General features: G+C 42.4%; 1 protein-coding gene across 4 annotated transcripts in view; it reads left to right on the forward strand.

The window, feature by feature from the left end:
- Pur-alpha (Purine-rich binding protein-alpha) overlaps nucleotides 1–22,071 on the forward strand; it is a 50,812-nt gene that overhangs the window by 20,654 nt on the left and 8,087 nt on the right. For 3 of the 4 annotated variants that reach the window (XM_019061199.2, XM_072298224.1, XM_019061197.2), the window contains 4 exons: nucleotides 17,161–17,279; nucleotides 18,837–18,939; nucleotides 19,887–20,014; nucleotides 21,317–21,544. In XM_019061199.2, coding sequence (XP_018916744.1) covers nucleotides 17,161–17,279; nucleotides 18,837–18,939; nucleotides 19,887–20,014; nucleotides 21,317–21,544 — 578 coding nt within the window. The remainder of the gene's footprint in view (nucleotides 1–17,160; nucleotides 17,280–18,836; nucleotides 18,940–19,886; nucleotides 20,015–21,316; nucleotides 21,545–22,071) is intronic. The other variant, XM_019061198.2, reaches the window with a different exon arrangement.

Consider the following 22,071-nt stretch of genomic DNA (forward strand, 5'->3'; position numbering starts at 1 on the left):
CAGAGTTCTCAGAACCTACTCAGGGGTGTCAAAGTTTTAACTTGCATTTTCAAGATGATGGACATATGGGAGATTTCTTCGAATTCAGAAAACTGAAGATAACCCCTCTTTTACACGGAGAAAAAAACTTGTGCGTGGGACCCTATGTTTAGGTCATATAGATCTCTGAAGTTTTCGGATTGAGCATCCGAATACTTAAGGTCCAGCTGCTTAGGTTTGGATCACACATCTGAAACTTCAGTTCTTACATCTGAAGTACTTCGGTTTTCACATCCGAAAAATTTCGGTTCTCACACCCGAAGTAATTCGGTCCTCACATCTGAAGTACTTCAGATGTAAGAGCTGAAGTTTCAGATGTGTGATCCGAACCTCGATAGCTAGACCTAAAGTGTTCAGATGCTCAATCTGAAAACTTCAGAGATCCATATGACTTAAACTTCGGGTCCCACGCACGAGGTTTTTTCTCCGTATGTGATCCTAATTCTTTACCATAGCTTCAAATGGCGAGATATCGATAATCGATCATTCACGCCACGCCACTGATGTTCGTGTTGCACAGGATAAAAAAACTTCTCGACTTTCCAGACTCGAAGTTGAGGTCATATGGATCTCTGAAGTTTTCGGATCATATATCGAAAAACTTGAGGTCGAGCTACCGAAGTTCGGGTCAGACATCTGAAGTACTTCGATATATACCGAAGGGTTCGGGTCACACATCTGAAGTACTCCGGTACATACCGAAGTGCCTCGATGTCTGACCAAAACTTCGGCAGCTCGACCTCAACTTTGGGTCCCATGCACAAAGTTTTTTTCTCCGTGATACACGGGCGTTGCAGGCGCTCTGATTTTCCCAAGCACAACGTATGGCTGCGTGTTTATCGTTAGTTCTCGATAGTTTTCCACCTGTAACATTTATGCATAGTCTTTTTACCCTGAAATCATCGGAGTTCGAATGAGCCGGTTTGCACCACGGCAGCGTTGCCAAATCGTGCAAATTTTCCATCAAAAACATTTCCACGGAGGCATCGAGTGGATTTTACGTGGAGAAGCGATGTTTCATAATGGAATGAAACGGAGGAAAAACAGTTTTGCCAACGCGCAAGAATGCCCACCGAGCATGGGAATGCTGACAGGGCGCTGTTCCTCTTCCCGGCGGGCTCGGCATTCGGTGTATTTCCTCCACCTAGGCCCATCATTAATAATCGATTGATATCGATAGTTCCAAATCCGTTTAAAGGGACGATGTTGTCAACTCGCGAGAAAAGCCTTTGGCGGCGCGGCGGTGGGAGCCGCTGGCGGGACGATAATCCTCTTGTTAATTAAGTTCTTAACATGGGCAGGCTTTAATGTCCGATGACCGATGAGCGTTTCCGATTCCGGTGGCAAGTAGGGCTCTAGGCCTGCCTCCCCCCGGGGGCGAAGGGAGGGGGGAGGGGAGACTGCGGAAGTGCAGGAGGATCGCGACGGGTAACCCAGTTTCGCGGGCGCATGGTCGATAGCCGAGGAGTCCGCCCTCCGTGCGGGGAAAGGGGCAGGGGGAAAGTTGGGGGTTACCTGGTCGCTGCATGCATATTACCCCGAGCCGAGCCGCCCGAGCGTGTGTCGTTGTGTGAGTGCATGTTTCATCGTCCGCCGCCTTCGCAATGTTCCCTTTGCAGGGTGTTCGTTCGGCCGCAAGGTCTGGCTAGAGTCCCTTTATACTGAGAGTCAAGACAATTTGAATCCATTTCTGATTGGTTCCCGTATTTTAGGCCTCCACAGTGTCACAAACGGGAATAAAGATTACATTTTCACCAATTGCAAAGATTATATTCTAGAATGGACCAGGGAATTACGGGTTCGGCAAGGAACAAACGGAATGAGAGGAGGAACGGAGAAAGGCATTTGAGAATGGGCCGATCAAAGATTACGAAAAACGTTCAATTTCTGTAATCTTTATTCCCGTTTGTGACATCCATGAGCCGAATTGTCTTGACTCTCAGTATAAAGGGACTCTAGGTCTGGCCAAATCCTCGTGCCTCTGACGATAAGCGTATGCAAAAGCAGAACTCTGGAAATCTCTTTTCTCAAATCCTGATTTTACGACCGATTTTTCCTCAAATCCTGATGAATTCAGAATTAAATCCTAATTGACCTCAAATCCTGATAAAATCGGGAAAATCCTGATGCTAGGCACGGCACCCTGTTAAATGGTTGGTAGAAAGGAGGAGGATTTATAACAAATATCGGAAAATGCCGTCAATTTGAATCGAATCGTCCCTCGAACGCAAGGACCTATCTCGATTTCCACTTGGGCCCTGTTTTGCATATAAACCCTTATCTTGATTTCCACATGCACCCCAGAATGCATGGGTCTATTTGCAAAACAGGACCCTTAAACATAACAAAACACGACTCCTCTTGTCCATGTACTTGTTTTTTCGGAAAATCTGTATTTTATCAGAAGAAATTTGGCAACATATAATTATCTAGAAGCTGTTTTTTTCGCAGCATGACTGCCTATAGTGCTCTGAGCGAGATGAAGGACCTTAAATGTTCTGTTGATCAAAGTTGTAGAAATAGTGTGAACAAATTCAGCATTGGGGCGCCTTCAATTCGAGTGATACTTCCCGCGTTGCCGCTGAGTTAGTTTAGTTGCGTGACCTAACTTAACCCAACCTGTCTCTGTTACGATCGGTTCCCGAGCTCTGTGACCGATCAGAATCATAAAACTCGGGCATGTTCAACACGTTATTTCGTGTGGTGAGTCAGATTTGACTCAGCTCTACAAAAATCCTGAGAAATTAAATAATAGATACTTTCTAATATTTCTCGGTCGGCCTTAAATTGTTAATTTTTGTTGTTTTTTTTTTTCTGCATGGCTTTATCGCTTTTATTTAATTTTTGGGACCGAAAGCCAACATGAAAGCTGCTTATTATCCGAACAATTTAGGGGTATTATAGTCATATCTATGCTCAACGCTTTTGAATTTTCACGGGAGTATTACCGAGTAAAAATATTCAAACATTATTTTTTGATTTCCGTGCGCGCTTGTAATCCAATTTATTTATCTTTTCGCTTTAATTTCAAAGGCAGCCGTTTTTACGCGCATAAGTATTCAGTGACGTGGCGTGCTCTGCGATACACCGATTGATCTGTCATTTAAACCTATTGAAAAGGATCGATATACAGGGTGTTCGCAACGAACACCTCAATAATCGATTCTTCACCGTAGCTTTAAACGGAGAAATATCGATAATCGATCATTCACGCCTCGCCATTGTAAGTATTGAACTAATCGCTGATTCCGATGCCGAATTTTAGCAGCATGTCGTGATGGGTTGTGTGGGGGCGTGGAGTAAGTTGAAGTGGGGCTGTCCCGTATAAACTCCCTTTACCACGCGTGGTTCCTCTGATGAGCCTGTGCGAGGGTAGCACGGTGATAGCCGTGCATAGTAAGGAAAAGTGTCGTATGAACATTCGAGAGTTGCCAAATGTCCTTCGATAAAATGTTTATTTTTGAGGAAAGCTATGAATATTTTTCCTTGAAATTTTCAGGAACTTTAGAGGAAATGGCGAACAAAATTATCTGGAAAATTGGAGAAAAAATATTCACAAGTTTCCCCGAAAATTCGTGAGTTACCAAAGGAAATTTGGCAACGCCTGAAGGTTTATGCGGCGTTCTTCCCTAGCTCGGTGATAGAGGTGTTGGATTAAGCTTGCATTTTTAAAGGCGGTCGCTCTCGGCCCGATCGAAACCCGAGCGCCTTCCTTCTAGTTGCTATGCAAATCCGATGCCGCTGCGCTGAGCAAGGCGTATCTCGTAGCGACGCCTCAAACAGTCCGAGCCGATTAGAGCTAGGACACGATTCGCGACCGCACTCCTTGTGCTCTTTTCAGAAAATGCGGTGAGTGACGAGGGGCCCAGTCGGCCCTTGATCCCTACGCGGTTCGACGCCCAGCTATCAGCGGATCCGTGCCCCTCGAAGGCTCTCCGTACTTTTTTTACAAATATTTTTAGACGTTTCCGCCCTTCATGCGATTCTTTTTTTACCTCTTTTAAATGAATCATCTTTAAGTAGGGTAATTGGAAGCTTTTGCCAGGGTGTTTAGCATCAGGAAAAACCGGAAAATATCAGGAATTTTGGCCTATCAGGAAAATATCAGGAAAATCGGAAAAATCAGACGTTTTATCAGGAATTTTTCTTACGCGAATCTCCTCAGCGGAGAAAGTCTTACTGCTTTTTGCCTACCGTGCCAGGAGTCGAGAAAAATCAGGAATTTTCAAAATGAAAAAATCAGGATTTTTTTATAAAATAGCAGGAAAAATCAGGAAAAATCAGGAAAATATCAGGATTTTTCAAAATTAAGAAATTCTAGACACCCTGTTTTGCGTAAAGCTTGACCCCACCCTTTGCGTAAGGCAGCTGTGAGGTAGCGCGAGAATCCCCTTCGGTAAGTGCCTCAGGGGCCGCTTAGAAATGACGTCCGGCACACTTTTCGATTTGTTGATCCCTGCGCCTGCCATGACATGTCCTCACTCTCCCCCTCCCACAAATTCTCCTTTCCAGAGGTTCGTCAGGCAGTCTTGAATACCCTCCCCCCCCCCCCCCCCCCGATCAAAATATTAACTAACGCAAGGTGTCTACATGTCTAAAAACTGGGAATTGTTTGAGAATTTCATGAGGTCAGGAAATTTTATGAAATACATTGGAAAATATGTAAAATTTTGACTTGTGAAAAAACGCCGGCGCTGTTCATGCAATGGAATTGAAACTTAGTTCGGTTTAATCGCATAATTGCATCTCACAAGGTCTGTTTTACTCAAAAAATAGGAACTTCGAAAGCGCACTTCAAAATTGTTAAAATTCACAAAAGTGGAAATTTTCGCATGTAATCCTCATGGGCAAGACGCGGCAGAAATGGAGATTGAGGGTAGGTATACTTGGGTTTCCACTCCCCTCCAGCCATCAAAACCGGCCCATGCGCGTTACGCAGGCTCCCTATCTGGCGCCAATTCTAGACGTTTACCGCCGTGCTAAGGAAAAACACCGTATGAACCTTCAGGCGTTGCCAAATTTCCTTTGATAAAACGCGAATTTCCTGGTAAACTTCTGAAAATTTAAAGGAAAATTATTCATAACTTTCCTCAAAAATAAACATTTTATCTAAGGAAATTTGGCAACTCTCAAATGTTCAAACGGCGTTTTTCCTTAGCACGGCAGTTCAGTTCGTTGGCGTTATCTTTGCGGGCGACCTCCAGGAATCGGCAGAATCGTCGGGGAAAATATGCAATTTCGAGTTTTAAGATGAGGAGTCAGTGGTAAGGGGGCTCTTGACCTCGGCGACCCCTGGGCCGTTGTCGGTGGACGCCTCGGGGTCGACGTCGGCGACACGTGAGCGCGGAAGCCGGACTGGCATGGGGTCGGCGCGGCGTCGGCGTGGCTCGGCGCATCTCCCCGGCTCCGGCGCTAGGTCACAAAATCAATTTGCCGGCCCGGCCCCGGCTCGGTTGGGGCTATGCAACCGGCAACTCAGTGCTGCATCGAGCGCGGCATCGGTCGGACGCAAGGCGCTCGAGGTGTGCTCCGGGCCGAGGTGACGCGCACTGGCCAGCCGGACTCGGACGCAACCGGAAACGCCAACGCCGACGGATGGAAAGGATTTCGAGTCTCTTCCCGCGTCCCCGCCCCCGCTCCCACATGCGACGATAACCCCACCCCCGCCGCCGCAACATGTGCCTTCCTTTACTCTACCGTTAAGTCTCCAGTCGAGGTTCCCGTCGCGCCGCCGCCTTTTTTTTCTCTCGAATTCGGCCATTACGCGGTTTTTTCGGATGTCGTGGCTTTCGTGATCCAGCATCCCGCCTCCCGCCTCCTCTCGAGCCGTCCCCCCCCCCCCCCCTCTCTTCGGTGGACCGCCTCCGCGAGCGTTGAAATATGTATCAGAGTAGAGTTTTCCGCGCCGATTTTCCGCAGTATGTTGGCGGAGGACCAGGTACATTACCCTTGTTTTCTGCCGAGTCACCCTGTTTTTTTTTGTTGGGTCGAGTATTTTTCCAAGAGTGAGCCTCATCGGTTCATCTTGCACGGTACACGCCGTTTGCGGATAATGTTGATTGATAGAGAGGAAACGTGCTTTGCAGGTTGCGTCTACTTTAAAAGAAGGCGCGATGTTTAGTTTGGACTCGGCGTCAGAAGGTCAGGATTGGTCACGTGTCTTGCTGTTTGAGTATCCGAGGATATGAAGGGGTCATGTCCAATGGAGATCAGCTCACGCACTTGAGGCCGGCAATATGTCAGCCACGCGAACTTTGGATAATCGGCACTCGCTGTCGGCCGATCAGCCGACGGAGATAAATCATGTGATCCAGATTATGACCGATTGCACAATTCAGTTTTTTCGGTGGATCTTAAGTAATAATCAGTTAACGGTTTTTTTTTTTTTTTTTTTTTTTTTTTTTTTTTTTTTTTAAACTTAACTTGAGCATACAAAGGGAAGTTATAACTGTCGAAAAACAGTAACTACAGTAAATTGAATACCATAATTTAAATAAAGATACACCAAAAAGTAAAGTGTCCTGAATCGCGCCGGCGAAATGAGGAAAATATTTATCTCGAAAGCGGTGCATTACAATTTCCAATCACATTTTACTTGACGAGAGAAATTTCATAGCCCACAATCTCTAGAAAGGAACGGTGCCCCTCCTCTCATTTCTATTTTTCCAACAAGTATCATGGATGCATAAATGTTAAGGTAGCATTCTCAGAGTCATAGAGGAATTACGTCAAGTTGTATGACATGCCAGCAGGTTTTCCTAAAAAATGTCTGATTTAGTAGAACATTTTTAGTAACGTCTCTAATAGAAGATTTGGTTTTCTTGTTCATTACCGGACTTTTTTCCTCGTGCAACTTTTAGTTACCGAGAATTTATTGATTTATTTTTTTTTTTTTTTTTTTTTTTTTTTTTTTTTTTTTTTTTTTTTTTTTTTTTTTTTTTTTATCGCCATCTCCACGGCCCCGTCCCGGAGTTTCGATACCGAGTTTTGAGAAGCGCAAAGCCGAAGATATTTTTATGTTATCTTTACGGAACTAATGAGCCGCTTGACAAGATATAAAGTACCTTATTATACATTTTCTACTAAGAATTTCACGCAGAAAGCTATCGCGGAAAGGGAAGTTGGGAAGGAACACGTAAGCAAGGCATTAACAGCTTTTAACCCTAATTAAAATGTTAACCATCAATATCCCTACAGCTTCTCAAGGAATCGATTTCCAAACCTCTCGTTTTGCTAATAATTTTTCATTTTAAGTAAACTTTGTGACACCTTGAAAAGTACTTGATCGTACTTGAATATTTTTTTGAAATTACAACTCTGAATATTTTTGAAATTTGAAGCTGTGACCATGTGCAATTGATACACTGAAAAATCAAACCCTGGCCGTGAAAGCCGTACTTACGGGCTATGTAGACATACCGTCCGCGTTCGGGGCTCGGAGGCCGAAAGTACCGGGCGTAGCACCCGGAGCAGATGAAGCTACGGCTCCAACATCCGGAACTTTCGTCCTCCGAGCCCCGAACGGACGGTATGTCTATACAGCCCGTAACTTTTTTTCAGGGTAGTCCTTGATGCATCAAAAACTTCAGCAAGGCAAGGAACGTTACTCGCACGTCATAGGTTTACCTCTATGCTCATCATTTGTATGAGACCCACCTAGCCCTCTCCCCTTTTCTGCAATGTTTCCATTGTTTCCCTTTGATTAGATAGACGCTACCGAGTGTTCTGAACACTGCATCGAGCGTACAGTGACACAAACTGTAGAATGTCTCAGAATCTAAAAGCGTATCCCTGTACAACATTATCAGCTAATAAATCCAGGTGCCTTATAAAACGTGCAACGTTTCGCTCATTACTTGACCATACAATCGCAAAGAAAAGACTGAGAAAATCCAGGCATCTGGTTACTCTGTTTTCCTTCCAAAAAATCGGAGGTGCGCGAAAATTTAAAAATATACCAAATAAGATACGTTGTTTTGGAATCTCAGTCGATGTTATGCGAATGAACGCCATCCAAAGGCTTGAAAATCCAAAAAATGTCTCCATCTCGGAGGATTTGACGGTCGCTTCAATTGAAACAAATCTTTGTTGAGAATGATCGCCCGTTATTTTTCATTACGTGCAGTTAGACGGTCAGGGTGTCTACAAGTCCGGAAACAGTACGGATTTTTTAAGGGCGGTCCGGAAGTACTGAAAAAGTGCGGAAATTCCACAAGGAGGTCCGGAATTGTGTTAATTTTTTGTCATTTTTGTCGCAATCAGCGCGAGAAATTCAAAGTTTTGAAATTTTTCGAATTTCGTCATTTGGAGGTACTGAAAAAGTTCTGAATTTTCACCGTTGAGGAGATACTGAAAATCTTGGGAATGTACCGTGAAAGTACTGATTTTTGGCCAGCCGTTTTAGTAGACACCCTGACGGCGAATTTTAAGAGTCGTGGATTTTTCGCCCCCTCGAGAATCATTTCGAAATGTAAGAAGTTTTTTTGTATATTGAAGTTGGTAGATATTCCACGAGAGTTTTGCACGTGCCAAGTAGAAGCCTTGAATACATAGCCGTACGAATACGCTCGTCGGCGGGGAAAATGTTGCTCCTCCAGCGTATGAGGGCGTAACTTTATTTTCACGTGAACCACGGAATCACACGGAATTGTATAGACAAGAAGGCTCATCCGGAATGGGAGTTAGCCCATCGGGTCAGGGCACGAGAGGGGCTGCGGAAAGACATCCCTGCGGCCAGGAGTGAGTGGTCATTGAACCTCCTCATTCGTCTCGAGAAGGTATGGAACGAACTCTTGTGACCACTCAAAGAGGACATTTTATAGCGATCGTCTCGTATTAAGTCTAATCTTCCCTTTGTACGGTTTCGAAACGGCCTTATTTCAGGGCCGCGACCGGCCTCAGTTTTTGAACTTCTCACCCCGATTAGCTCCGAGTCGGGCCTCCAGAGGGCGCCACAGGGGTTGCGGCTTAGGCATCGTTGTCGCACTCTGCCGTGCTAAGGGAGAACGCCGTATGAACTTCCGAGAGTTGCCGAATTTCCCTTGATAAAAAATGTGTTTTTAACAACATTCATGCATATTTTTGATTAAATTTCGCACAAAATTGTCTGAAAATTTTGGAAAATAATATTCAGAATTTTCCCAGTAAATTCGGTTTTTATCGGGGGAAACTTGGCAACGTCTGAAGGCTCATACGGCGTTCTTCCTCAGCACGGTAGTACTCATTACCATGAAAACCACGCATTTTTTTTGGGGGGGGGGGGGGGGGTTGACTGTTTCTATTTTACGGTGCGTTAGTACACGCAGTGGTAGTGGTAAGGAAGGAAGGATCTGTTGTAAGCTCTGAACTACCGGAAGCAAGCCGGGAATTGACAAAAATTGCCGGAACTCGTCGATTACTGGAATTTATCGGTAATTTTATTGTGTTTTCAGTAATTTTGCGGACTCTATTACATAGCAAACACTACAGAAATACCGGAAAGTATCATTAGGTAATGGCGAAGGAGATTTTCTAGCAATTTGATCGTATTTTTAATAATTTTGCAGACTCTACAAACGCGATACAATCACGAAAAATGTTCAAGGTCATTAAATAATCTGAATTTTCGGACACTTTCGTCGTGTTCTCAGGAATTTTACCGATATTTTATAACGAACAGAATTAAATTACCGGAAATTCCCATGCAGTTGTAGATAAACGGGATTTATTATTAATTTTATACATTCCTAGAATTTTACTTTTACTACGAACACAATAGTAGTACCGGAAATTCTTGTAGTTATCAATCGATGAGATTTCCAATATTCCAAATATTCCGTGTTTCCAATATTTTACCGACTCATCGAACGCGACATCGACCAAAATTTACCGAAGTCACTGATTAAAGAGCATTTTCGGTAATTTTACCGACATGTTTTTCACGAGTGCGATAAAATTATCATTACGACTCCGCGAAATCGTTGGTAAGCGGTGGAATGAGTGAGAAATTCTGGTAGCAGTACTGGCAAAGGTGTGATTGAATTACCGAGTATCCTACGGGGAAATTGGTAATTTTACCGGTTTTTTCTCGGTGTTCATTCAGAGACATTGATCAATGACAGCGAACAGCTGATAAACTGGGTCGTGAGGCCATCGTGCCCTGTTCCGCTGTTGCCGCGTTGTGTCGTCTGTTCTCAAAGGTGGAATCGGTGGGTCTATGGACGCTATTAGTGGCGACGTCATTATAGGGATTCTCCATAGACCGTATTCGATAACGGTTCGATGTATCGTTTGGTCCAAAGCAATAGAACATAACCTCAAACCAAACTGTAAGGATTTTAATTGGAAAAGCTGAAAATGCGAAATTTCCTGACAATTTCACTTTGCTTTGACATTTGGTACTCAAAAGAATAAAAAATCTGTTTCAAAAGATCCGTTCTCTCAGATTTCTGAATTTACTTTTGAGGCTATGTTTATGTTTTGAACCAATCGATATCGATACAATCTCACCCGTTTGATGTATCGAATACGATCTATTATATCGAATTGGATCCAAACAATAACATTGGCATAACCTCTTTCAATGCTACCGATGCGAAAAAATCGATGTATATCGCTTTTCTGTGACGCGGCACTAATAGCGTCTATGCTACGGACCGGGAGCGCCAGTCTGAAGGCTCTCGTCCTTTTGAAGCTCCTACAACCCTCGTCACAACAAGAGAATGACCCTCGAGCACCGTTCTCACTGGGGGAAAAAACTTCATGCACAGAACCTGAAGTTCAGGTCATGTGGATCTCGGAAGTTTTGGGACGGTGCATCTAAAAACTTGATTTTCAGCTGTCAAAGTTCAGGTCACTTATCTGAAGTACTTCGGTTCTTCGGTCGGAACTTTTAGGGAGTCAACCGAAGTACTTCAGATGCGCAACCCGAACTTCGGCAGGTGAACCTCGAACTTCAGAGATCCATATGACCTGAATGGAGATGTTGCATGTGTGAGGAATTTGCGATTTGACTGTTGATTCTTTTGTAAATGTTCGCGAGAAACACGATGGCGCCACTGGTTTTTTTCTGAAATAAACTCCCAAGCTCAAAAAAAGCTCTCAAGTTAAGGCCAAAATGGAGGGGATATCCCACGCTATTCTGAGAGTCCAACTCTACATCAAGACGAACTCTCCATGCTTAGATAGGGAGCAAATACATTAGCAGGGTTGCTGTGTTCTCAGTTTTAAAGTCCTCAAATAAAGTGGCAGCCCCGTCAATGTATTTGCTCTCTACCTTTGCATGGAGAGTTGGTCTTGATGTAAAGGTGGACTCTCAGGATAGCGTATCCCCTCCATTTTGGCCTCAACTTGAGAGCTTTTTTTGAGCTTGGGAGTTGATTTCAGAGAAAACCAGTGGCACCATCGTGTTTCTCGCGAACTTTTACAGAAGAATCAACAGTCAAATCGCAAATTCCTCACACATGCAACATCTCCATTAAGGTTCCAAGCACAATCTTTTTTTCTCTGTGCAGGAAGGGATGGTTTAGTGATGTGCTCGACCACCTCAGGCTCTATGGAGCTCATAAGATCCTACAGAATGACCGAAGTTGCAACGTTGGTTGAAAATGTTAGAAAATGAGGTTATACCTCCTTGTATCATCTTGAACGTGTCTTAAAGCCAATTTTGTGCGCATCGTTCGAAAAAAAATCTTCCCGGACCTCCACGGTGGGAAGGCCTGGCAACGTGTGGAGCAGTTGACGAGCGTCAACCCTCTCTCATCTGAAGTCGCCGCAATTTTAAAGGTTCTCATTCAGGCCTTTATGGGACCCTGAGTTGATTCCGAGTCTCGGTCGCAAAGGGTAGAAATAAAAAATGTCCTTCTCCCCGCACAAACCAAGAGCCGAGCCGAGGGCCGGAGTTGAGAATCAAGTTCACCGATCGCATCGAAGACGGCGGACTTGGGCGAATGTCCGTTTGAACGACGGCGCACAGTGGATCGAGTCCATAGGAGAGGTCGGACAAAGATTGGAAACTTTGAACGCTTATGACTCCGTTGAAACAAAAGTTTGAGGTTCGAAAAGTGGTTTCATTGACTTTTTCGTAAAATATTCTTCCAGAACCACCCCTTAAAATTTACAATGTGACGAAATTCACATAAAAATTTGCAGTTCTAGTCAAAAATTTTATGTCCGACCTCTCTATTGGACTCGATCCACTGTGCGGCGCGGCGGCGGTAGCGGTTGCAGCTGTAGTGCCGACCGCGAAGGAGGGTGCAAGTTTCGCGCGCCTCCCTTCCCCTCCGCCTCACCCGGTTTGTGCGTTCGAAGACGGGGGATGCGGCGACGAGCAAGTGCAAACTAGGTCGTCCAACACAGGGACGGGTCGTTTTCCAGAACCCCCCGGTCGCCCCCTCCCCCGGCTTCCACCGGTTTTTAGTTCCGCGCATCGCCGCATCGCTCCAATACAGATGCTCTTGGGGGTGACGTCATGTGTAGGGGTTCCTTATTGTAGCCAATGGGATCCAAAGCGTATTCTCGATGATGATCGGTCGAGCCAAAATGCCGCGATGAGGTTAGACTTTCGAAATTAATGCTGGTCGGATGCCATCGTCTTCATCAGGTCATCTCTGAACCCTACTTTTTGTGAGATGATATTTTGGCTCAAACGAGTGTAAGAATTTCGCCCTCTATCTGTCTGGTGAGTCCTGGTGGTTTTCCGAAAAATTATGATCGCGTCAAAACAAAATATGAAACCGTTCTACCGATCATCAACGAAAATACGCTTCTAAACAATAACATTGACGTCACCTCCCACGATGTCACCAACGTTAATGAAATCGATGTATCCATCGCTATTCTATAACGTAATTTTAATGTCACAGTTCGAACGGAATCATTGAGCTTGTTTCAATTACATTCATTGCATTTCTAAGAAAGTTAGCCGTGAGAAATTTGGTCGTTACCCATTTGGATAAGATGGCCCCTACTAACGAAAGGCCCCTAGTGCGGGGTCTGTTTTAAGGGGCCAATGCATGAACCTGTCAAGTATATTTTCTACATTTTGAGACAATCGAACACCAAAGGCGAAGATGTTTTACACTTTATCGCGGAAGGTGTCCGTTTCTCACGATTCATAAGCGGTTCATAGCGAGCCGATCCTCGTGTTTTTGCCTTGGACTCGGTGTGTCTATCATGAAGCGCCTCGTTGAGAAGCCGAAAACAGTCTCATTTGGATTTTTGTCGGAAAAAATGGACCGCGTTAAACAGAAAGGAACCAAGCCACATCAGCTATTGCCAAATTTAATCGGCTAATTCAATGTTTTACATGAAAACAGTTGTGCGGTTTTCGTGCAAATTTCAGTGAATTTACTCCATACTACGAAGCAAATTCCTTAACATTTTCAAAGGGATCCGCACAAACGTTTTCTCGTAAAAAATTAAATTGCCCGGTTGAAATTGGCAATAGCTGATGTGGCTTGGTTCCTTTCTGTTAAACGCGGTCCAAATGTCACCCAGCAGTTTCATGGACTGGACCCTTGACTTTTCATGTGTTTGATCCGAAAGCTCGGTAGCCGTTGCACCGAAGTTCTGGGAACTCAGGGCGGATCGCGGATTTGAAGTTGAGAGGCCCCCCTCGGCGGCGCGGGGCGCGAAAATTCCGGCGATCGACGGAAATTGACGATAAGCGACGATAGTCGACGGTAATCGACATGCTCATGGGTGGACGCGGTCGCGGAAGACCCAGGATGGACATTTATTCCTGGATCCGGGGGCTCCCCAGGCAACCAGGTAACACTCCAAAACTCACTCCTCACCCTCCCGGCGGCGATTCTTGTAAGTTGGCAACACTCATTTGAATGTATGTAAAACAATCGATTCTTGATGATCGATATTTTTAATAGACTTAAACAGTGTTGCGAACTTGTAAAATCGCCCTTGCACACGGAGAAAAAAACCTCGTGCGTGGGACCCGAAGTTCAGGTCATATGGATCTCTGAAGTTTTTAGATTGAGCATCTGAACACTTAAGGTCTAGCTGTCGAAGTTCGGATCACACATCTGAAACTTCAGTTCCTACATCTACTTCAGATGTAAGAACTGAAGTTTTTCGGATGTGAGAACCGAAGTTTTTCGGATGTGAAAACCGAAGCACTTCAGATGTAAGAACTGAGGTTTCAGATGTGTGATCCAAACCTCAGCAGCTGGACCTTAAGTGTTCAGATGCTCAATCTGAAAACTTTAGAGATCCCTATGACCTGAACTTCGGGTCCCAACTCACGAAGTTTTTTTCTCCGTGCACCCTCCTAGCAGTAGTATGGACACAAGACCCCATCTAGGCTGCCTAGGGCTCAAAAATGAACGGATTTTTTGAATGAAGGCGTCTTTTTTCAGACGGTTTCAATTCAAAACCTGGTAAGCACCACCAGGTCTTGCTACAAGAGTGTACAACCATTTCAGTTAAAACTAGTAGTAATCCAGTGGTCTTACAATTAGAATAACAATTATTCTGCTCATGAAAATGAAACCAAAATCTAAAGACAATTTTCCGAAGTTAAGTCCATGTAGGGAAGGCATCTACGCTCTTTTTCTGTGAGAAACACCGTGCAACACCTGACGCTGTTTACGAGGTTTTGCACTCCTTTTCTTTAATAATTATTATTAATCACAGTTGGGAAGTGTTTGTCGATACCTAATCAACGTTGCCCCGGTTCATTTGACACACAAGCATTTTCATCGTGGCGGAAAGCGAATACTATGCAATTTTCAAGAGAATCCATTAATCGTTCTCTAAAGTCCATGTCGACGGTGAAACTACCAAACCACGTATCTCGGTTTGCGACGTCGCAGACTTCCTGTCATACTTTATTTTTTAAATGAAAAACTACTTAACATCCAGTCTTGAAAATTTCTGTGATTTTTCCTCTTTGTGCGGAGAAAATTCCGTGAAAATTTCAAGGAATGATATTGATTTGTTCTACTTCAAAAAAATAAAATGTGAGCGTAGATTTTTAAACACCGCAAACGAGATATGTGGTTTGGTAGTTTCACCGTCGATGTGTTACTGTTAATGTTGCTTGGGTCTCTTTCGAGAATAAACATGTGTATTAGTAATCCTATGCAGGTATAGATGGTTTCATGGATAAGTCAGAAACAGTAGCTCCCTATTTCAAAATGTAGTTCATTTCCGTAGTGTCCCACATAATAAAGTGTGAGCGAATCAGTTGATTTGTATTATATTCAAGGGCGTCATAAAGTTTGAATATAGTTCGGTAATTTCGCACCCTGGGCATGGCAGCCAAGAATTTGAAATAACTTTTTCCCGAAAAGTTTGTTTCGAACTGCCAACTTAAAACTAACTTAACTCTGATTTGGTTTGACATTCTTGAATGACCTTTGTCATCATCATGAACATTCGAATGTTGCGAAATATCTCCCGATACAGTATTTGTTTTTCACCAACTCTATGAATACTTTTTCTCAAAAATTTCAAATTAATTCGCGAATAAAATTCTTGGAAATAATGTATTTGCAAGTTTCCCAGAAAATTCGTATTTTAGTATAGGAAATTTGGCAACATTCGATCGTTCGTACGGTCGATTCTCACGACTTAATAGTGATGAACGATCAATTTAATCGGTATCGAATAACTTTGATCGACAAACCTTTACCGTACACCGGAAAAAAACACACTGTATCTAGAGTCCAGACTCTTAAAAACATCGACAAGAAAATATACTCTTGATTCAATCGGATTTTTGCTTAAATCAAGAACCAAGCCTCTTAATTTGAGCGGATTTCCTTTTGATCCAAGCAAAAATCTGATTGAATCAAGAGTATTTTTTTATTGTCAATGTTTTCAAGAGTCTGGACTCTAGATCCAATGTGTTTTTTTTTTCTAGTGTAGAAATGATATTTATCTATCAATGTCGTCCGATAAAGATTCAACAATCGATCCACGTTGAACCATACGTAGATCAGCTTTGTAAGACGTGGAATCCGGCGACGAGGGCTGCTGCAGTCCACGTGTCCCGGCGCCCGGCGGGTTGCGGAGGTCGGATTTGAAGGGGACTTTATGCGCGTTGCGCGGGTTGCGGCACCCCAATCCGAAGGCGAAGTTAACCCGGGTCGGGCTCGGAGCCTCCCCGCCCTGCCTCTCGTATCGATCCGCTGGTATCCGAGTCCGACCCCGGGTCGTTGACCCTCAGGCCGCACTCGGCCAGAACCGCCTAACTCCGCCGCAGACCCCGTGTAGATACGCGCTTTCAGCCGGGGCGGGGAGGGGGTGTTTCTGGGCAACCTTGAATCCAGGGCCGCGCAGCGGCGCGGCGCGGCGTGGTGCGGCGGGCCCGAAATAACGGGGGATTTTTCGGGGTTCCCATAGACGCCGGTACCGCCTTTAATTTCTAGCCGTTTGGACTTGGGAGGGTGGACGTTGACGTCGGCGTGGACGCGGAAATTTCCAAAAATATCCCGACGGGGGCCTCGAAATGTTGAGAGCCCTCAAAATCCGCCAAAACTAGCCTACCACCTGGCTCATTTTCTCGATAACCTTCAAATTCTAGTAACTCGGGGATTGGGACAAAAACAGGTGTCGAAATTATTCGAATCTAGTTTTTCCGTTGAAAAAATCCAAATATCACTCTGAGCCATGATGTCAAGAACCTGGAAAACGCTATCATTATCGGGAAACAGTAAACATCCAGAAAAATCAGGGGACCAATGTCCTAAAGTGGGGATAGCTCTCTTTCCGCTGCAAGGGATTGTTATTCATAAATTTGGCAGACTAGAAAGGAAATTTCAAAAACGAAATAATATACGAAAAAAAATTTTCTCTTTTTTCTAAGTTTTTTTAAGAAATATTGATTTTCCTCAGATGGTCAAGAGGAAATTGAGAAAAACCCTGAGTTTTCACGAGGAATCAAAAAATTTCAGAAATCCACGTGCACATGGAGGCGTCATTTTCAATCATTTTTAGGGGTGCATAAAGGGGCCAAAATTTGTATGGGGGCGGGAGGTTCTAGAAATTTCAATAACGGGGAAAACTTAAGAGAAACGATGCAATTCCTTGAATTGAAGTATTTCTTTGCAATTTTGTGTTATCAGTTCAATAGCTGTGATGATTTGTCTTTTTCATTCGTTCTCTTCTTTTGTCTTGTTTCAGGCCAGCAACAGCCGCAATCAGAGCAGGAGTTGGCATCAAAAATGCTTCATATTCAATCTAAAAGATTCTATCTAGACGTGAAACAAAATATGAGAGGAAAATTTATCAAAATAGCCGAAGTAAGTTCATTTTTAATTTGTATCAGAAGTAGATCCTTTTCCATGATTTGAAGAGCCTCTAAACGAATGTTCACGATCAAGTATTGATCAATAACGCTCACCTCCAAATTTGCCGTTCTCAGCGAATTTTCGTTTGAAGTATTCTTATTTTTTGTAGTTGCAAATTATTATAATCTAGGGTACTCTAGAATAAGAGTGGGTGATCACATCCTTAAACGACACAGAGAAGCGATCGACCAGTCAAATAATTGATCGTCCATGGAATGTGTTATGGGATCACCATGTAAGAAACAATTGGAGGTGAATAGTCCATTTTATTGACCGGTCACGCGATTTAAAACGCGCGAAAATATGTTCATAAACGGAACGTTGCATTAGAGGGATTTTTAAGGTAAATTACCCGAAAACCTACGAATATAATTCGCTAAAACTTTGAAAATCAAAAGATGAAAGCACCAAAATGCTGACAAAATCAATAAAACTGTAAAAAAAAAAATGATTAAAATTTAAGGAAAAGCCGACCAACAACAACGGCCCTGCCTATTTAAATACTCATGATTTCCAACGAATAGGACAAGTGGATGGTTCATTTTTTGCTATGTGAGCGCCCACGTTTGTTATGGGTTACCCTATCTCCAAAACTATACTATGCTGCTGTCAGTGGCGTGGCGTGAATTGCGATATATCGATTGTTATGCCATTTAAACCTATGGAAAAAGATCGATAAATAGGGTGTTTGCAGCGAACACTTTAATAATCGATTCTTTACCCTAGGTTTAAATGGCATAACAATCGATACATCGCAATTCACGCCACGCCACTGGCTGCCGTGATAGCGAAGAGAGCAGTAAGTGCATTTCCGTATGAGCCATGGTTAACACATGCTTTCATGTATAACGAGGTTAATCCCAGCATGCACTTACAGCTCTCTTCGCTATGACGGCAGTATGAAAGGCAATTCAGGGTTTGTAAAATTTAGCTTTTCTATGGTGAGATTATAGTGACTCATGGAAGAGTGAATCTCATGTAAAATACAGCAAAGACCATTTTTATTTTTACACTCATTACAAGATATATTGTTCTCACAGTCGAGTACACATGGCTGTATATGTATTGTTTACCAATATTTTTAAATGTTTCCAGCCATTTTTCTTTTATTTTTGGTTAAGCGCTGCAGCTCGGTTGAGGAGAGTTAAGTGTGGGCACATCAGCGCGTTACCAAAAATAAAAATAAATTGCTAGAAGAAGTTAAAAACACTGGTGAAAAAAATTATGTGGAAAGTCAAGAGCAGTCGGGGAATTTGGAAATTTTGGAGTCAGGGAAAATCGAGGAATCATCGAATGAAGAAATTTTAGGAAACTGTAGTAAGAAAGCTGATAATAGTGAATTTGCAATTTTTTGTATCAGTTGTTTGTATTGTCTCTATGGATCCCAGTCAAATCTCACTCTCCGGAAGACCTTGGTAAATCACATGAAAATTTTACACTCATTGTCAGTTCATGCGTTCATCCCTTAAATCTGAATTTAATAATTTTCTCTTTTCTTTTATCTTTTAGATTGGACCTGATGGTAGAAGAAGTCAAGTATTTCTTGCTTTATCTATAGCTGCTGAATTTCGCGACCACTTGAATCTATTCAGTGACTACTACGCTTCTCTGGGTAACTATCTAAACATTATTATAGTTCCTGTGTTTCAAAAGTTTGTTTCATGCCTATAATTTTTGTTCTAATATTTGCCTGAAAAATTTAAGAACTCTTTAAGCCATTATTTTAAGCCTCTTTTGTCTGCATGGAGGTACAATGATTTTGGCATGTTGTCGTGAATGACTAGCGATACTCAGGAAGAGACAATTGGAGCGAGGGTGTATGAATTCGGTTTTTTTTAGAAAAATAGAAGGCTGAGAGGAGGTGGACGGAACTTCTTTCCGTATTGATTGCCCTTCTTTCAAGAAGAATATGTGAAACTTGAATTCATCATACATTTATTTTCTTTGTATTTAAAGATTTTTAAGTGCTGACTTGTGTAACTTAAACCTTCATTTCCATGCTGATGTAATACTATATGACGTGTTTGTGGTGAAAATGTATCTAGTATATATGTATGATGTAGTAAAAACAATTAATAACTTACTACTCTCTGTTTTCTGCTCTCTCGCCCCCAACTCTTAAAGTGAAATAACAAAGAAAGCCAACACATTCAAGGATGCTGCGATCCCTTCCTCAAGGTTGAAATTCTGACTCTTGTTTCCTTGTTTATGGTAGAAAATCTTCCCTTGTTAAGAAATCAAACCGAAAAAGATGTAAATGAAGAAACAACAGTTAGAATTTCAGCCTTGAGGAAATGATCGCAGAGTCCAATGATACATTGGGGTTTAGGTTAATTTATTTTGTGAATTTGAGTTTTTTTAATTTCGGTTTTCTCTTTTCATTATTAGGCTTCTGGCTTCTAAAAAACTCGTCGCCACTGTAATTCATCAATCGAAGCTGTGTTTCTTATTATATTAATCAGCCCCAAAGCAAAGTGCATTAGATGTTATATTTTTATTTGAAATACTGAAGCAGAAATGTTTTAACGGCCTAATTTTTCAATTTTCGTGTGATTCTAGGTCCACCTAATCCTGACACAGTGCCAGATGATGGAAAGTTGAAGTCGGAAGTGATGGTGAAAGAAAACCGCCGATACTATCTTGACCTGAAGGAAAATCAACGTGGTAGATTCCTAAGAGTAAGTGTAGTAAGTGTCCATCCAATGTAGTTATGCCTGTGTGAATTTTTTTTTCGTTTTTCTTCAGTCCTTTACTGAAGTTGAATCCAAAACTGCCCGTGAGCTTGTTGTAGCTCTAAATTCTCGGCTTTTTTTTTTCAGTGTTAAAGGATTGCAATGTAAAATTCTAAATTTTGTATGACAATCATGCGATGAAGTAGCTTCAGAAATCTTAACTTAGATACTCAGTTTTGCCAAAAACTGATCACGTGTTAAGGAAGTTGCGTTTACAGTTGTTTTCCCCTCTTCATCATACCAAGTCATGAGTGAAGGACAGTCCAAATGTTGTCCAAAAAGTAGTGACTGAAGTGAGACTGATGCTTAAAAAACCTCAATAGTCCCAAACTTGATCCTTGTCTCATATGAAAGATTAAGTCAACTTCTATTCATTGACATCAATAAAACGACATTTGATAAAAAAATGATCAAGTTATGAAAATTTGATTTTCAAAAAATATGGGCTGCCTATGGGAATTAATGGCCATTTTACCTCTTATGAATTCATCTCTCAAACCAGTGCCCAGGGCCTATTTGTCGTCAAAAACTGCCGAGTAATTTTATAAATTACTTGACAACACATTTGAGACATCATGCTACCCCAAGATACAAGATATCAAAGACGAAGGCCAGGCAATTATGTCTGGAGAATGGTCAAAGTTTAGGTCGATTTTCATCTCGAAGCCTAGCGGATGTTTCATGCATGAATTCAGCAACAATGCCAGTCAGGAGCTGGTCATTGATGGAATTTTTTATTTTCCTGGCCTGGTAAATGGTCATGCCGCACTGTGGTTTAAGCGAGTTTACCTTTTCCCATTTGGCTTTCAATTAAATTACTCTCAATGACCAGTTGTTGATGGGCTTTGTTGCCGCATCCTAGCTACTGGACTTGTAATCGTGATTTCAGCACTGCATTTTCCATAGCCTTAACATCTCGGAAACAGCATTACAAAACACAAAGAGAAATTTTCTGGAGTCTTAGAAATTTTAAATATTAATTTATCAAAAATACACTAATTTTAAGTTTGAGAATTTTCTAGTACTTGGTGCACAAGGCTCATCGACAACTCTTGTGGCTCCAGCCGGGTTCAACAATTTATGTGACTTTGTGTTTTTAAGTATTCCTCTTCGTAGTGGTAACAATTAAGCATTCAGTTTCATGGCCACAATAATGATTCTCTGACTTCAGCTCACCCTAGGTGGCCCCTCCCCCTTCTTCCAGGATTTATCATGAGTCACAGGAAGAATCATAAAGGTTTTTTTCTATGTTTTTAGGTATCACAAACAATGTCAAGAGGCGGGCCTAGATCGCAGATTGCAATACCGGCACAAGGAATGATAGAATTCAGAGATGCACTAACAGACCTCCTGGAAGAGTTTGGAACGGAAGATGGAGGCTTCAAAGGCGATTTACCCGAGGGAAAACACATGCGGGTTGATTCCAAGAACTTTTACTTTGACATTGGTCAAAACAAACGAGGCGTCTACATGCGTATCTCGGAGGTATGTCACTTGCCGCACAATTTATATTCAGTGAAGAGCTCACAGGTCTAAAAAGTTGAAAATATAATTTTGAATTGAGAGTATTCAAATCTCCTGAAGTTCGAGTCAGATAGTGAAAAACGCGAGTTCTTCCTTCTTTGAATGTTATATATTCAACTGTATTCTCAATCCTAAAAATAATTCATGCTCAATGAAAAAATTCTCAGATGATAAAATATGGAGAATGGATAAATAGAGCTTTAGTTCAAGTCATAAATAGAAAGAAAACGTTTTTTGAATAGCAAAATTTAAACGATCATAACTTGGATTGAAAATTTGTGAGCCTTTTTTGTTCCAAAGGTTTTTCTTCAAAACGCCTCTACGCACAGTGGTACTCATATCTCAGTCTTGAGTTATTTGGTGGCACTGGGATCTCTCTCTTGAGGAAGATGGCAATACTTACTTAGAACACATATCATCCTTTGAGTGAATCCTCTGAACTACCGCTGTGAAGAACTAAAAATCTCTACAATTATTTATTATTTAGT

Source organism: Bemisia tabaci, chromosome 3 (assembly GCF_918797505.1).
Source record: "Bemisia tabaci chromosome 3, PGI_BMITA_v3".
NCBI classification, from domain to species: domain Eukaryota; kingdom Metazoa; phylum Arthropoda; class Insecta; order Hemiptera; family Aleyrodidae; genus Bemisia; species Bemisia tabaci.